This window comes from Neltuma alba, unplaced genomic scaffold (assembly GCF_004799145.2).
Source record: "Neltuma alba isolate B1F8T4 unplaced genomic scaffold, ASM479914v2 tig00011241_pilon, whole genome shotgun sequence".
Classification (NCBI taxonomy): Eukaryota; Viridiplantae; Streptophyta; class Magnoliopsida; order Fabales; family Fabaceae; genus Neltuma; species Neltuma alba.
Window position 1 is genome coordinate 346,602 of NW_021635959.1, and position 16,636 is coordinate 363,237.

Below are 16,636 nucleotides of genomic sequence, written 5' to 3' on the forward strand. Positions count from 1 at the left end.
TATACTTTACTTTGTTGATAACGTCATTTTCCCAATGGATAAAACCATAACGGAGCATATAGCTTCCAATTTCATATTCAAGATGATCTGAAATCAGAGTAGCTGAAAGAAAGTCTTTTTCAGGAGAATCATAAAAGAAAAAATGGATAGGTATCACAAGTGTGCCAAATTCAAAATGATAGTATTTATCATGATTCATGAATAAGGATAATGGCAACGAATTTCTCATATACACAACACTATCAAAGCAGCCTTATCTCAAAGTTTCACATGAGACGGCAAGTTTCTTGGATGTCAGATGGCAACCTCAATTGCTCTTCCCTCCAATCAATCATGTAACAAAATCATGTGAATTCTTCAATAAGAGGCTGATAGAACAGTTTGTATGCTTCCAAAACTTCAAGATACCACATTGCCTCTCGGTCAGGGAATGATGAAAGGTCGACCATCTTATGAACCTGCAATTATATCATAATTTCACTTCCAGTAGATAATTTTCTTTCACTTCAAGAAAGAAGTCGCATAAAGGATGCTTGCATACGAAATTTTGAAGCCTTACCAAAAGATAAGAACTTATCAAATAGGAATAGTGCAGAAATTATGTAGGGAAGAAAAGAAAAGGCCAAGTACCTTAATCATGGGAGGTTCACCGGTCCGAGCAAGGTATCCTCCGACTACCATTACATACATCCCTAGCACAAACAAAGATAAATTTCAAAGCGTAAGAATCGATTCAATGCAGTAAGTTGACCAGTTAAGAAAATTGCACATTGAATAATATAACGCGGTGATAAAAGCTCAGATCATTAAAGGCTGAAATACCAACATGTGCGAGGGTTGGAAAACTAGAAGAGCACTGAGTTAGAAAAACTTACCAACTCTCCATGGCTGGAGACGGAAATCGCCGGAGAGGGAGAGTTCGATGAGACCGGAACCATCGTCCAAAATCAAAGGACCGGCGTCGCCGTCCGGGGCCGACACTAAAACGCCCTGCGACGTGGCAAGGGAGGTTGTTAGGAATAAGCGAAAACAGTAGGAGCGTTTAGGGGATAGAAGAGGAGAGAATAGGGGAATTTGAAAGCTGAAACCTGCAACCAAGCGCGTTGGAAGAGGATGCCGCCGAGGATGAAGCCATTCCGGGAAGGGACTTCTCTGGCGTCTTTCAGCTGTGCGCATAGTAACTTCAACGCCGCTAGACTGTAATCCATCTCACCCTCCCCCTCTCTCTCTCCCCGTCTGCCTCTAATGCTGCAAAACAAATTCTCCCCGTTTTTCCACTCCCTATCGGCCGCCCATTTTTTGCTCTCTTGAACGACAATGTATTGAACTGAGTAGCAAGGAAGAAGCGGGGAAACGGAAGAAAAATATCGAGAGACCGTGAGAGTAAATAAATGCAATAGAACATGTGTCTTACAGATACAGTTACAGCTTTGGTGGTTATTTTCAGAAAAAAATTATTTCAGCTATACTTTTTTTTAAAAAAAATTTGAATTTTTTAATTTACGTCTTTTTTTTTCTTGATTAAATCTTTTAACTTTGTATTAACCTCCATAACTTTATTCTCTCACACAAAGGTTAATGGTGCTAGCAGAGAGCCGGTCAAACAAAAAAAAAATGGTGCTAGCAGAGAAAATTTAAATGATTTAATAAGAGAGAAAAACTTATAAATACCAAATTAAAAATTAAAAGAAAGTAGAGGTAATTGTAAAATTATTTCCCCTTTATATATATATATATATATATATATATTCCTACTAATGACATGGCTGAATTTTGCGTTTTTCTATTTTTTTTAACATTGTAAATAATTTGTGCTCATAATTTAATTTAATGTGCGACTGTATTTTTATTTTAAAAGACACTGATAAAACTTCAACTGTTCAACATTCTTGACTTTTACATTAGATGATTAGTGAGTTGCTTCAGGTAAACAACCTTACTCTCAATTTTGCCAATTTCTTCTTCACTAGTCAGTGAATTAATCATGGTCATAACTGAACCATGAACTCCAAATCAAAAATTAGAAGTTAGAACCAAACAAAAATATTCAGTTCTGTGTCTTTTGGCGCAAGAAGTTAGCTAGTTCTATGACTTAACGGTCACATAAATTCACTGAACACAAACTCTTAAAGGGCAAAGCAGAACATCTTTGATCACCCAAAAGGGAAACTTTATAAAAGATGAAATCTTACACAACCATACAAAGCACGATTATTAGTCATAATTCAACGAGACAGACCTGAGAACCCACATTGAACTTTCCAATTCAACACATTAAACCTCCTTCCATGTGAATCTCAAACTCTTTCACAAATAGCATAATCAAGTACAAACAGAACATGAGCCCAAAAGTGGTTGAATTAGGAGATGAGAGAGAGGCCAGCGGCGAGCAAATTATCTGCCAAGATCTTGTTTGCGGCTTCTGAAGGATGAAAACTATCCCAAAATACATACTCAGTTGCATTAGCACATGTCCCTATGGACTTGCGATTGCACAGTATAGAGGTCTCCAGCAAGCCCGTTCCACAGCAAGCCTTTCTTGCTTCAAAGAAACCTATGATATGTCACCAGTAAAATATTTTGAGATTCAAACAAAATGAGCATATATAAAAATTGACACTTCATAGGATCATGACACTAATCTTTTTACCATTATCAGAAGGCTTAGAGACAAGCTGATAGAGAGGCTGGTAGATATCAAGGACGACCAAATTGAGGTTTGGAAGCTGTTTCTGCAAGCTCTGAGATGTGCTGTTTAGCTTTTTATTGAAGTTGATAGCATCATTATTGATCCTTTCCACGCATTGGTTGCTTTCAAAACCAAACAGAGTGATGGCTGCTGGAAGGCAACCCATAGGAGGTAATGTAGTAACCCCAATCCTCCTTGCTCCCATTGCATACAGTTTCTGTCAACCCACATTTGAAAATAAGGTTGAAGGTTAAGCCTTGTGTTTTAGATCCAAGGAAAGAGGTTAAGTGTGAGAAATAGACGTGCCTGAATGAAACTGGAATAGGCTCGCAAGAGTATGTCTGAGAATTGATCTGCCGTATAAACCTTATAAAGTAAAGGATTGATGTAATAATTCTGAAGGAAATCGCTGTTCCCTGAACTGATAAGATGTATAGCCCCAGATATAATTGATGAAGCATTTGATTGTCCTGCTACTTCCGCCAATATGTTCTGGCATTCTCTGTAGTTCTCCAGCTGCTGACTTAAAGGGATTGCATGCTACAACCAAAAATAATATAATTATGACAATAACCTACCATTAAAATGAGAAGTAACCAAGGAAAAGGAGGGTTTCGAGTTATGTAGTTGTGGATACATATAATTTCGCCGTAGGTTCATAGTATCCAGATGCACCCGATGCAAAGTTGGTACCATTCAATAGGTTTTTCCCTTTGGTCTTTAGGTTCACATAAGCTGGTGGATAAGAGGTGAACCCAAGGTTTTCAGCTGCAAAAAAATTACACAAGATAGATTAATTGCCAGTTCAAAGGCTACAAGAGATAATTTCAAGTCATGAATAATAATAATGATAATAATATCCTTCTATCTCAGTTCTGCCAATATGGTCAATTAATATGACACATGAAGCTTTTTCCCCCCTTCTATGAGGATATACTACACACCAAATTATTCAAACTTTATCAGAAAAAACATTCAACCTACATTCTGCAGTGAATTAAAGTTGGAAGAAAGTTTCAAGGTGGGTAACACAGAAGGTTCAGACCAAAGAAAATAAGCCGCATGGCAACTGAATGAACCCTAAATAACATCGGGGTCATCTGTTCTGGCAAAAACACTTAAAAAGAAGGATCTAAATCTTACAAATGACTTTAACTGAAGGTCAAAATGATTATATTTTCTTTCCATAATAATGATAAAGAAAAAGATACTCGTATTACCAGTGAAGTCAGAGGCGAGTTTTCCATTACAGAATCTCCCGGTTGGAATGTGATTCATGAAGTCCCTTCCATAGGGAGGGAAGTTTGCTTTAACAATGGTCTTTATGTTGTTATTATTGCCCGCATCAACTACAGAGTCTCCAAATATGAACAATGCAGGAACCAGAGGCTGCCCATAGCTCACACTTAGCACTGCAATTAGAAGACTGAAAGTCAAGAAGAAAGAACTTGAACAGCCCATTCTTTCAATTTCTGTTCAGCGAAGAGATTTTTTTCCCAATAGAGAAATAGACAGAGGAAGTCTTAAAGATGAGTTATGGAGGCTGTGATTCCAAGAAATTTATAAATGTAGCAACATTACTGTTTACTCTCAGAATCATGTCAGTGTCAAAGACACTAATTGCTAGTGGTATTCTTCTTCATTTGGGAAATCGGAGAAACAAGTGAAAGCAATTGTGTAACTAAAATTGACGAGTCTAAGGTGGTGAAGTTTGAGGCCTCAGTTGCCTGCATGCGGATAAACATTCTTAGCTGTATTCCTCTTGAAGCTTTTACTTGATGTCTCTCACTTCATTCTAAAATAGAATTACCCTTCTCCTGCCATCAATATAATATGGAGCTCAAATAACCTCCAGCTCTAATCAATTCTCTGAACATTTCTTGCATTAACTATAGGCCCCTCCTATTGGAGGAGAATTATTGAAGACACTGTAAGACATTAAATATAAGCACATTTTGGGAATTTAAATTCAAATATTAGTTTAACATTTCATGAGAAACTAGCCTATTCTATTTAATTCAAGTCTCAGTGGTTATGCTTTGCCTTTCAAAATACAATTTAGAACCAACAAAAGTTAATCCAATTAATAAGGAGTCGGCTCATAATTTACAAGGTTATGAGTTTGAATCTTAGTACCAATATAAAAATCTTGTTGATGGGCAATCTGTAAATATCTCTATGTGCGCTCTTTGAGTTTAAAGTATGCTCTAACCCTGGCGAGTCCCCAAAATCCAACTCACCTTGACAAATATATATATATGTAATTTAGAAAGATTATCATAATAATTAACATTCCCAAATGGTTTGAGTCTATGTCAATTTTTTTATATAAAAAAATCCAGCTTTTATTCTTGTACTTGGTTATAATGCGTTGTTTTTTATTTAAAAATGTTTTCGTGTGAAAAATGACGTAAAAGAGAAATTGATTGAAAACCTTAATAGTTTGAAGTACAAATTTTGGTAGAAAATTAAACATGTAAATATATAATCATTGTAATTTTTTTTTTAATTTGTTCGCCTAACTCTATTTTTTAATTAAAAAAGACGGAATGGCTGATAGTAATAAAGGAGGTTGGTTGTTGTCACTGAATAGGAGTAGTAACGAACAAGGTTGACCCAAACAAAATTAAAAAGAAAAATTAAAATACTAGTAAATAACAAGTATTTGGTATGGAGTTTTTTTTTTTTTTGGGCAGCATTTGGTATGGAGTTGAATCTTGATGCCAGGTGTTTTCAGCTGTCCTAACTTGTGCTTCCACAAGCCCACCTTTCAATTCCACCACATGTCCAACAGTGCCTAATACACGCTTAATAAGTGTCGGAAGGAGAAAATATTTAGACAGGGGGTTGAGAGGTAAATAATAATAATAAGAGGATAGATTTAGGATTTTGTTAAAATAAATATCAAAGGGAAAGGCACTAAGATTACGTTTGGTAGCAAATATTAAAAATGAGGGATTGGGATTGGGATTGCAATTGAAAAAATCTATTAAAAAAATATTTAGTATAAGAGATTGCTTGTTATATGGGATTAGCCAAACTTATATATGTTGGATTAGAGAATACTATGCGAAGAAGTGGTATTCCCCAATCTCATCTCTATGGGTTTGCTTAATCTCATATAAAAGTAATTACTTATATTAAATACTATTTTAATGATTTTTTTAATTATAATCCCAATCTCAATTCTTCATTTTCAATGCTTCATGGAGAACTAAAAGGAAAAGAGACGTCACGGAACTTGCATTTGGTTATTAGTCAATGCAGTTGCAGATGGATTCATCAGTTTTGTAAAGTGTGCCCTATTTACTTCTTCTATCAGTGGCACTGTTCACAACCTCCTTCATTAACTTTTCTCTGATGCCTTTCTGGATTACTACAACAATACTCCTTTTTTGTACAAATTATTTTGTTGCATTAGCCTTTCTTATGGACAACACGTTGCTGTTTCTTGTTGCATTCGTCTTTCACGATTAACAGCTCGTAATAGACTTCTATAGTGAGTGGCAAAAAGCCGAGAAAACCAAACCAAAGAAAAACTTCGCCTTCCTTCACAAGCAATTTTTCCAGTCGGAAGAACCTTGCCAAGACTTTCCCTTTCAATTATTTTATTCTTCCGTAATATCTGATCCACCTTTCGGCTATACCTTATTTTTCTTGTATCATAGAAGGAAAACCTTTCCCACTCTAAATATCACGTACCAAACATTCCACACCGAACCTAATTTTTTCTGGCTAAAAATACATAGAACCAAATTTTCGGTGCCGAACGCAACGGCGAGAGTTCAATTCCTCATAAAGTAGAGCCTTCCTCCTGCCTTTTAGTAATGTGGGCTCCCATAGAAAAGAACCAATTATGGGCCCTTTTTCAATGCTTATTGAGAGCCACATAAAGAACTTGATCCAAAAAAAATCTCCATCCTGGACTTGAAAGTCGAAACTTCATAATCCATAAATCCTTTTAAACGTGTTCTTCGCACTTTTGTTCACTGACACAGAGCTTAGACGAGTTAGGTTTAACGAGTTTATTAAGATGGGGTGTACTTTAATGATCAAATAACCTTTACAAAGACATTTATAAATTATTCACTGTACTTCTAAGTGAGAATGTTTGAGACAAATTTATATCTTAACTGGTGTTTTAACACTAATCATCACTATCAATCAATCATCATCAATTTTATATTTTAAATCTTGTAATACCCGTTTCATTTTAAAGTTGACTGAGTCGGGTTAAGAATATTTTCAAAGACATTGAGGTTGTATTATCTTCTACTCTTCTGGTCCTTAATATAAAACCTAATTATTGAGTTAGTCTTGATCCTAAATATAAGACCCATTTTTCATGTTTATCAGTTTTCTCTAAATTACCCCTATGGATACTCCCTCAATCATAATCAAGTACTCCTCCGGTCCTTAATATAGGACCCAATTCTTAAGTTGGTTTTGGTCCTAAATATAAGACCCATTTCTCATATTTATCAATTTTCTCTAAATTACCCCTATAGATACCCCTCAACCATAGTCAAATAGAAGAGGAAGATGAGGTATTAAGAAAGATGATTATGGTGTTTTAGAAAAAATGTGTCATTTTTCTTATAATTAACTAACTTACCTAACTTCCTTAATCTAATCAAATTAGTTAAGTGGGTCTTATATTAAGGACCGGAAGAGTATAAGAGGAAGAAGGAGTATTAAAAAAGATGATTATGATATTTTAGGTAAAACATGTCACATTTCTTATAATTAACTTACCTAACTTTCTTAATCTAATCAAATTAGTTAAATAAATCTTATGTTAAGGATCGAAAGAATATATTGCACATAGAGAAGTTTCTAGTTTTTCTAATAGTAAAAAAAAAAAAAAAATCAAATGTACTTGATTTGCTTACAAGAGGAGTTGGGGCGGAGGGGCACATGCCACGGAATATGTGCCTTGTTCCGCTGCCTCTTTTCAAATGCACTGTTTTCGGAAAGCTATAAACTGCAAAGCACAGAGTACGAATCAATGCAGCCCTTAAACTTGAGACATGGTACAAATTCGGATGAGGAGAATCCAACAAAGAAGAAACAAGCGGGTAAATTAAGATTAGTGTTCAACGCATATATTCGTTCAGTCATTGTAGATGTAGATTCACATGCAAAAGAACGAGAAGGCTCCAGTGATTAAAAAAAATAGGAGATATGGTCCTACTACAATTAGTATACTGATTGCCATTGAATATCAAATATGACTTCCGATCCTAATTATAAAATATTATTTGTAGTTTATAAATAAGGTTTTATAATTAAGATCAGAAGTGGTATTAAAATTTCAAAGGAATTCAATGTTTCCACAAATTTGACGCATAAATACATAAAGATTTAACTTATAAATGTAAATTGTTAAATTTGACTTGTTGCTCATAAACATGCAAACCTGGTGTTAGTATATTCTATAACTTACAAAGTTTACATGTAAACCCACGTCAGTCCGGGCTGATGTTGGGTTGTGATGTTCTCAAATCCACCTATTGCTTTTTGTGGACTATTATTCTCGTAAAAAACAAAAAACGCCCATTTATTATTAATAGAACTGTCTTATTATTCCCAAAAAAAAAAAGTGGGGGTACAGGTCAACTTTTGCATACGAAAAAGTCCAAAGTGACACGTGTTTACTTAAATGGCCAATTTCTGGCTACCAAGGAGAGGTCCCACAGTGCTTAATATAAAATTTATTTAACTAATTTAATTAAATTAAAAAAATTAGATATGTTAAGTAATTATAAAAAATATAACATTTTTTAAAAATATCATAACCATTTTTTAAATTTATTTCATTCCCTTCTTACTTGATTATAGTTAAGAAAATATTCATAAAAATAATTTTAAAAAAATAATAAATATGAAAAATATTTTTCATATTTAGAATTAAAATCAATTCAACAATTAAATATTATATTAAATATAAAAATGATTTGGTAGACATCATACGGCCACGAGCATAAAATTTAAAAAGGAATAATTACCGTGAAAGGAAAACACTGGAAAGGCCTCGCCCCACAACCTGATACAAGGTTACTGGTGTTGGAGAGACTGGAACGAAACAAAACAAGGTGCATGAAGGATTTGGGTGAACACTCAAAACTCCATATGTATTTTTATTAGCATTCTTTTTTAATAAAAAGTTGTCCAGTTGCAAAAACACGTACCACGTGAGAATGAAATATCACAATAAAAATGACTGATAATTTATGATAAAATTAATAGAATGTGATTGCCCGATTTATTCATGTACTTTTTGAATAAAATTGGCGCTTTATAAAAAAAGTAATGTAAAAAATAATTTATTTATTTATAAATATTAAAAATTAGTTAAATTATATATTTGTAATAAATATGTCTTGTTTTCTCTCAAGTTATATACAACTAATAGAGATATTTTAAGCAAAAAATTATAAATTTAAAAAACAAAATAGATTGAGGTATTATATTTAAAATCAAGATAAACTTCTTATCTAACTCTTATATTTAGGGAATGTCTGGGTAAAAATGAAACCATAATTTTAAAAGTGATATTATGATATACGGAATAAATATATAAAAAAGTTTATCTCAATTTATTAAAAAAACATTTTTTAAAAGTACTTTTATAATAAACACTTTTTTAGATGGGAGTGTTTGGATGGAAACCAAACCATAGTTTCAAAAGTGCTTTTACGGTTTACGAAGTAAATATGTGAAAAAATTTACCTTGTTTTACGGAAAAGTGTTTCTGAGAAGCACTTTTTGCGGTTACCAAATACCCCCGTTAGATTATTCATAGCACGGCTCTCACCAATCACTTTCTCCGTAACTTAAGATTTTTGAAGTAGAATAATATGATCATTAGGTACATGTATCATTTGTCAATATGCAATTCATTAACTTATTGTTTAGGTTAACGTTTGCAGTGACTTTTATTTTATTTAAGTTAGAAGTATGATATAATTTATGTTTGATAAACTTTTATTAAAAGAATCAATTTGACAAAACACCTACTTAGTGTATCAAAAAAACACCTACTTAAATAATATATTAAAAAACCAGATTAAAAAACCTCCAATATTAAAAAGGTAAAAGTCAAAAGCAATAAGCTTCAAATCTTACTTCCAACCTAATAAATTTTTTAAAGAAAAATTCATTTGCTCTCAAGACTAAACCAAACTTGATTTTAAGTTTGTTTGGAATAATTTATAAGTAGCTTATAAACTGTTTTTTAATAGTGATTTATAAAATACGAGATAAATATGTAAGAAAAGTTTTGTCTCGACTTATATAAAACATGCTTATGGAGAATTTCTACCGCTCTGTCAAACGGGTTTTTTTTTCCTCCTTCAGCGAGCTTTTAGAAGTTTGAAAATCAATTAGAATGAGCTTTCCAACTGTACCCCAAACAAGCGTAATTGTATTTCAGGTAGTTGTATATGTAAAATTTCTCTTGGATGATAATATTCCCCTTTTCACTTAAAAAGGGGAGGAAGAAACCACATATATTTTTCTTTCTTTTTGGCCAAAGAAACCACATATCACCTGCTCATGCAATGTATTTTGCTACCGCACTATGGTCATGGGAATAAGAATGAAACTCCTTTAATATGATTAAAAAAAACTTTTCTATTCTCCAACATTTTTAACGCGGTCAAGGGGATGGATGGCGAAAAGGTAAACAACGCGGAAAAACTAAAAAGGTCAATGCCATGTCATCAGTACACGTGTGAGAAAAAGACAGCGAGTAGAGAAGTCATTACGCGCGGGCTGGCGGAAACCCATTGGCCGCTGCTCAATGAAATGAATGTACGATCGTAAAGCGGGTCACATCCCCTCGGAAACATCTCCCTCACTTTTTTAGTCCCCCTTCTTTGAATCAAATACTTCACCAGTTCATCTTCGCCTCTCCACTTCGATTTTCCGCTTCCACGGTCTTCCCTTGCGTCTCCAAATTCTCTTCCATCTCCTCTTACCGTCGCATACTTGGCACTATCCTAACTCGCATCCTTTTCAATCAAGAAAATGGCGTCGCCCACCAGGCTAGATCTGGATGGCAACCCCATTAAGCCCATCACCATTTGCATGATCGGCGCCGGAGGGTTCATTGGCTCCCACCTCTGCGAGAAGCTCATGGCCGAGACGCCGCACAAGGTCTTTGCCCTGGACGTTTACAATGACAAGATCAAGCACCTCCTGGAGCCCGACACGCTCCCATGGGCTGGCCGAATTCAGTTTCACCGCCTTAACATTAAGCAAGATTCTAGGCTCGAAGGCCTCATCAGGTTGGCGGATCTGGTATCGTTCTTCATCCTTTCATATGGGTGTTTGGTGGGGTTTCTTGGATTTGTACTTATTTTTTGCGTTTCTCTCTGTCTAGACAATCAATTTGGCGGCCATCTGTACTCCTGCCGATTATAATACCCGCCCTCTGGATACTATCTATAGCAATTTCATTGATGCGCTTCCGGTGGTATATGTGATTCATTTCATTGTCGTTTCTCTAGTAGTTATACTATAACTCAAGAATGATTCTCTCTGCCCGTTGCTCCATTTTATGGCAGAATTGATTCAAGTGGATATTTGATTTGATGTGGGTTTCTTTTTGGGTCTCAGGTGAAGTATTGTTCGGAGAATAACAAACGTCTCATTCATTTCTCTACTTGTGAAGTTTATGGGAAAACGATTGGAAGCTTTCTCCCGAAGGACAGCCCGCTTCGTCAGGTAAGTTTTCATTTTCACATTCGGCTTCCTCAAAGGAAGCCATCCAGATCTGTCCATCATTTTGAATGATAGTTTGACATTAGTATAATTTGAACCGTTGGATCACAAGCATCCGCTGCTTGGAAACTGTCGGTGTTAGTCTTATCTCATCCCGGTTTAAAGCATGAAGTTGTCTGATTGAATTAAATCACCAAGACTTCAGTCTAAATTGAGTTTCGTTATACAATATGTTGTATTTATGTTATTTCCCTCTAGAGTGTGGATGGAAGTTGAGATCTTATGGTTTCAGAGATAGCCCTCGTCTGGTTCTTTCTAATTTCTATCAAGAAAGATCTTTTTTTTTTTCTGGTGGAATGCTAATAATCAATTTTGACTTCGCTGGTACAATACCTTGTAACTTATGCACATTGTTCTTCCTGGTCTTTATAAGACTGGGTTATATAACCTCACCTCTTGCGTCTTTCTCTTTCTTTCACATACCAAGTTCCTTCTGCATCAGTATTGGAAGATAGTGTTTGGTTGGTTATAAGAGGGTCTTGGGAGAGTACGTTTTGGTTGTTGTTGGTGGAACTAACATGTGGGATTCTAAAATGGTGTCACCATAATCATCCCTGCAATCCAATCATGTGACAGAATTCTAGTGTTTCAAAACTGCCTCCTTTATCAACGTCTTCTTTGCTGCCTTGTTTTTGTACTGAGCATTTTGTTTTCCTCTTATGTAAGGATCCCTCATTCTATGTTCTCAAAGAAGATGCCTCTCCATGCATATTTGGTCCAATTGAAAAGCAGAGATGGTCCTATGCTTGTGCAAAGCAATTGATTGAGAGGCTGATTTATGGTGAGCTACCCTTTCTTTATTGCCTTCGTATTCATCAATATTGACTCATCTCACTGACTTTTTTAATTGTTGACAGCTGAGGGTGCTGAGAATGGCCTGGAGTTCACAATTGTAAGACCTTTTAACTGGATTGGACCACGAATGGATTTCATTCCTGGCATTGATGGTCCAAGTGAGGGTGTTCCTCGGGTTCTTGCATGCTTTAGCAATGTCAGTCTCCTTTTTGATACAATTTTCAATGAAACTTGTTGACACATTAGCCGAGTTTTTTTTAATATCTTCTTAATATTGATTTCCTTTGGTCAGAATCTCCTCCGTCGGGAGCCCCTCAAGCTTGTGGATGGTGGCCAGTCCCAAAGAACTTTTGTTTACATCAAGGATGCTATTGAAGCTGTCTTGTTGATGATTGTAGGTCCCATTTCCAGCCTTTTAAGCAGAATTATAACGTGATTACTATGAGATATAAGATTAGTGCTGTTGTTGGCTGATCTGCTAAATGCTTGACCCTTTAACAGGAAAATCCTGCCAGGGCAAATGGGCATGTATTTAATGTGGGAAATCCAAACAATGAGGTTACAGTTAAGCAGCTTGGTGAAATGATGACTCAGGTGAGAGGATTGAATTTGATTTATTGACCATACTGTTAGAATTAAGATATGTTGCTTGGGACTGTAGAATTATTCTTTTATACTCTGCAGATCTATGCAAAGGTAAGTGGCGAACCGGCTCTGGAAAAACCTACTATTGATGTGAGCTCCAAGGAGTTTTATGGTGTGGGATATGATGATAGTGACAAGAGAATTCCTGATATGACCATAATCAACAAGCAACTTGGTAGGTTTTACTCATTGGCATTGCCTCACCTGATTTGAGCTTGTAAGATTACTGTATTTAAACAAAGACCTATGCTAATGGATCATTGCATCTCTGTCAGGTTGGAATCCCAAGACATCACTTTGGGACCTTCTTGAATCAACCCTCACCTACCAGCATAGGACATATGCAGAAGCCATTAAGAAAGCCATTGCGAAACCAGTTGCAAGTTAAACTAACATATGCTGATGGTGTTGTAATGCTACTCCCTGTTCTTGCTTTAGTGGTTGACTTACTCATCCTATGAAATGTCATTTCTCCTTTGTTTCTTTAGCCAATAGCCATTGCAAGGTTTTTGAAGAAAGAGGGCCATGTGTGGTATTAACGTAGAGCTCTGCGCTCCTGGATATGATAGGGAAACATGTTTTTGTGTTCTGGGGGCCCCTAGTCATTCCTTTATTCTGGCTCCCAGGTTCATTTGTATTATTTTGTTTGCCCCACGAAGGCAAGGCATATGTTTCTATATTGCTATTGTATTATTTGCCAGTAATTTATGGATTGCCTTTGTTGCACTATTTGACTCTTTAGTAAGACGCTACTCACAACGGATGTACATCAAAAGACACAAGAAAAGTTTATTGGTTTTATACTTCCTCTCTTATAGCCTGAGACTGTATATAATCATGGCGATCGCTCGAGTTCATGGTCCCCTGTAGGGAAAAATCACTTTGGTTTACAATTCCTTTTGGGTAATTCGGTTACGAAAAGGGTAATCGTCGTTAATATCTGTTTCAGCAGGTACATATATTTAGTAAAGGAGCAAATGTTGCGGCCTTGCGCGTAGTTGTTTTTGGTTTCATTCAGTGACCAGAAACGGATGCAGCGGGAGTCATTGGGAAGCTTAAAAGTTCATTTACTACCGAAAACAGGCCCACGCCCGGTGGGACTCGAAACCAGTCGCCTTATCCGTTGGGCCACGGGCGCTGTGATGGTCTACCCATGTAATCTAATGATGCTCCAAAGTAAATACTCCCGCTTATTTTAATTATAAATTTTAAATAACTAATTTGTAAATAATAAACAATTAGTTAAAATTAGTTAAAAGTAATAAATAAGTTATAAATATGTTTTTGTTTTCAAATATATCTTTACATTAAATGAAGAAAAAAAGGAGAATGTATGAAAAAATGTGATAAGAGATATTATGACAGAGAGAAAATAAATAATTAAAGGTAAAATTAAAAAATATATTAAATGTGAAGACAAACACTAAATTGAAGTTTGTAAAATGAATCATACTATTTCTTAAATTTAAAATTTATATATAGGAGGTGAGGGAGTAATGAATAAACGAAGAATCACTAGTTCCTTCCTTTGTTTTTTTTTTTTTTCCTTCCTGTTTTTGGCCATTAATTCAATTTTTTCAACCAAGATCAAAAGGTGTTATCAATGAGTGTAGACATGCTTGACGACGATAATTACTGAAATACTCGAATCATTACTTTTTATGCACTCATGATCAATTTAGAGTTCAATACATTGTGCTCCGGCGGGTCCCAAAAAAAAATCGTTGTATTACAATTTTTTTGGGATAAAATGCACTACATTATTTTAATTTAAATGTGTAGAAATTTTTGGTGGTTAGTTAAATCACCGGTCGTGGTCGGTGCTCGAGTTTCTCTCTGGGAACCAACAACAGGCGAATTTATGAGCGTTTAAAAGGCATTAGCTCTCGAGTTCAAAACTGAGACTTTGCCTCGCGATAATCTAAAGCCAGTCATGAAAAGCGTGAAAACTTTAGTGATTTGATGAAGCCTACGGCTACGATTGGGACTCTCTCTCTCCCCCTCCCTCGCTGGGTGACGTCAAAGGAAATGTATAAACATAAAAAAAAATTTATGTTACTTTTGGTTCATAATACAAGAGTTTATTTGACTATTAATTTAATCTTAAATATAAGATTTTAAATCCATTTTATTTTTTATATTTATTTATTTTTCTCAAGATAGTCATTATAGTAGTTGCACGTGTTAAATACTCTTCTTGGCCTTTATTATAAGTTTTAAATAACTAATTTACGAATAACAACCAATTAGTTAAAATTAGTTAAAAGCAATAAATAAGTTAGAGTATACTTTTATTTTCAAATATGTCCTTATAATAAATGAGAAAAAGAATAGAAGAGAATGTATAGGAAAATGTGATGAGAGAAAAATAATTAAGAATAACATTAGAAAAAAATACATTAAATGTTAAGACAGATCCAAATTAAAACTTACAAAATGGATCATATTTCTTCCTAAATTTGAAACTTATAAATAGGACCGGAAGAAGTATTTTATCAAATAATACTTGATTAGCAAGGGTAGTTAAGAAAAAATAACACATATTTATTACAAATAACTAACTTAACTATTTTTTTTTAATCTATTCAAATTAGTTAACTAACTCTTATATTAAGAACACGAGATAATATATAGGATAAATTATCATTAGATTGTAAGTTATCTCGTTCCTAATTATAAAAAAAAAATTTAAAGGGTTGATCGTTCCTATTTATAAAAAAAAAAGGTTATGAACTTTTGAGGAGTAGTTAATATGCTTTTTTAGTATACCCCTAATAAATATTCATTTGGTCCCATTTATAAATCACTTATAACATGTTTTATACAGAGCAAGAAAAATCTTAAATTTTATTAACTCTCATTTAAAATTCAACAACTTTTTAACTTTATCCCTATTTAATATATTATACCTCATGTAAACAAAATCAATATAATAATAAATAAAAGGTGAAATTGTATATCCATACCAAAAATTTCTTAGTGCCTTATAAATAAGACCAAAAAAATGCTTTCTTTCTCTATGAAAGGATTTGCTCAGATTGTGGTATAAAACATTTAAACATTAAATAAGGGTAAAACTAAAAAAAAATGAAATCAGGTTTGAGATATAAATTAATTTTATTGGAATGTGAGTAGGAGTTAATTTTATTATTTTACGATTATTAGGAAGAGCATGCTTTTATTATTTTACTTAACATTAACTTAAAAACACATTATCATTTCACATTCATTTTATTAACTTGTGTATCAAATGTAGTCTCTAAATTAGGGAGCGTTTGTGGATTCCGTTATTAATGCACGATGGGCAGAGTCAATCTAAAAAGGTGTGATGAGTGGTCTGGCACTTGACAATAACCAATCAGTCTAGATAATCTCAATTGAGAGCATCAAACCCGTCGCTTTGGCCGAGTGGTTAAGGCGTGTGCCTGCTAAGTACATGGGCTCTGCCCGCGAGAGTTCGAATCTCTCAGGCGACGTTTCTAACTTTTTTCAATTTTTTATTTCTTCTCCTTCTCATTTTCTTGTTCTTTTCCATTTTTATTCTGACGAGGCTCCTTCTCAGTTTCTCCTTTTTTCAACCACTGCTGCCTGTTAGACTTTCCAGCAGAGGGGGATAATCTGAAGTAAAACAAAAAATAGGAAAAGAAAAAAAAAAAGGGAAGGCAATTTTTGGCTACAGCCAAATAAGAAATGAGTGTTTTCATGTACTGAGTATTGGTT

The 16,636-nt window shown here is 34.5% G+C and overlaps 3 protein-coding genes and 1 non-coding gene across 4 annotated transcripts; 2 read left to right on the forward strand and 2 right to left on the reverse strand.

Annotated features, from left to right (window-relative positions):
• Nucleotides 1-246: 246 nt before the first annotated feature.
• LOC114762735 (recQ-mediated genome instability protein 2-like) lies at nt 247-1,306 on the reverse strand. The gene is made up of 4 exons (XM_028952293.1): nt 1,089-1,306; nt 876-990; nt 631-692; nt 247-458 (listed from the first exon to the last, which is right to left on the reverse strand). The coding sequence occupies exons 1-4, from the start codon at nt 1,206-1,208 to the stop codon at nt 345-347; spliced, it is 411 nt and encodes a 136-aa protein (XP_028808126.1). The 5' UTR covers nt 1,209-1,306; the 3' UTR covers nt 247-344.
• Nucleotides 1,307-2,148: 842 nt separating this feature from the next.
• Nucleotides 2,149-4,191, reverse strand: LOC114762734 (GDSL esterase/lipase At5g22810-like). The gene is made up of 5 exons (XM_028952292.1): nt 3,910-4,191; nt 3,327-3,457; nt 2,996-3,229; nt 2,651-2,906; nt 2,149-2,554 (listed from the first exon to the last, which is right to left on the reverse strand). The coding sequence occupies exons 1-5, from the start codon at nt 4,148-4,150 to the stop codon at nt 2,361-2,363; spliced, it is 1,056 nt and encodes a 351-aa protein (XP_028808125.1). The 5' UTR covers nt 4,151-4,191; the 3' UTR covers nt 2,149-2,360.
• Nucleotides 4,192-10,529: 6,338 nt separating this feature from the next.
• Nucleotides 10,530-13,719, forward strand: LOC114762733 (UDP-D-apiose/UDP-D-xylose synthase 2-like). The gene is made up of 9 exons (XM_028952291.1): nt 10,530-10,993; nt 11,076-11,168; nt 11,312-11,419; nt 12,143-12,257; nt 12,334-12,467; nt 12,564-12,665; nt 12,773-12,865; nt 12,956-13,091; nt 13,192-13,719. The coding sequence occupies exons 1-9, from the start codon at nt 10,721-10,723 to the stop codon at nt 13,302-13,304; spliced, it is 1,167 nt and encodes a 388-aa protein (XP_028808124.1). The 5' UTR covers nt 10,530-10,720; the 3' UTR covers nt 13,305-13,719.
• A 2,591-nt stretch (nt 13,720-16,310) lies between these two features.
• Nucleotides 16,311-16,392, forward strand: TRNAS-GCU (transfer RNA serine (anticodon GCU)). The gene has a single exon. It is a non-coding gene; the product is annotated as a tRNA-Ser (tRNA).
• The last annotated feature ends 244 nt before the right edge of the window (nt 16,393-16,636 follow it).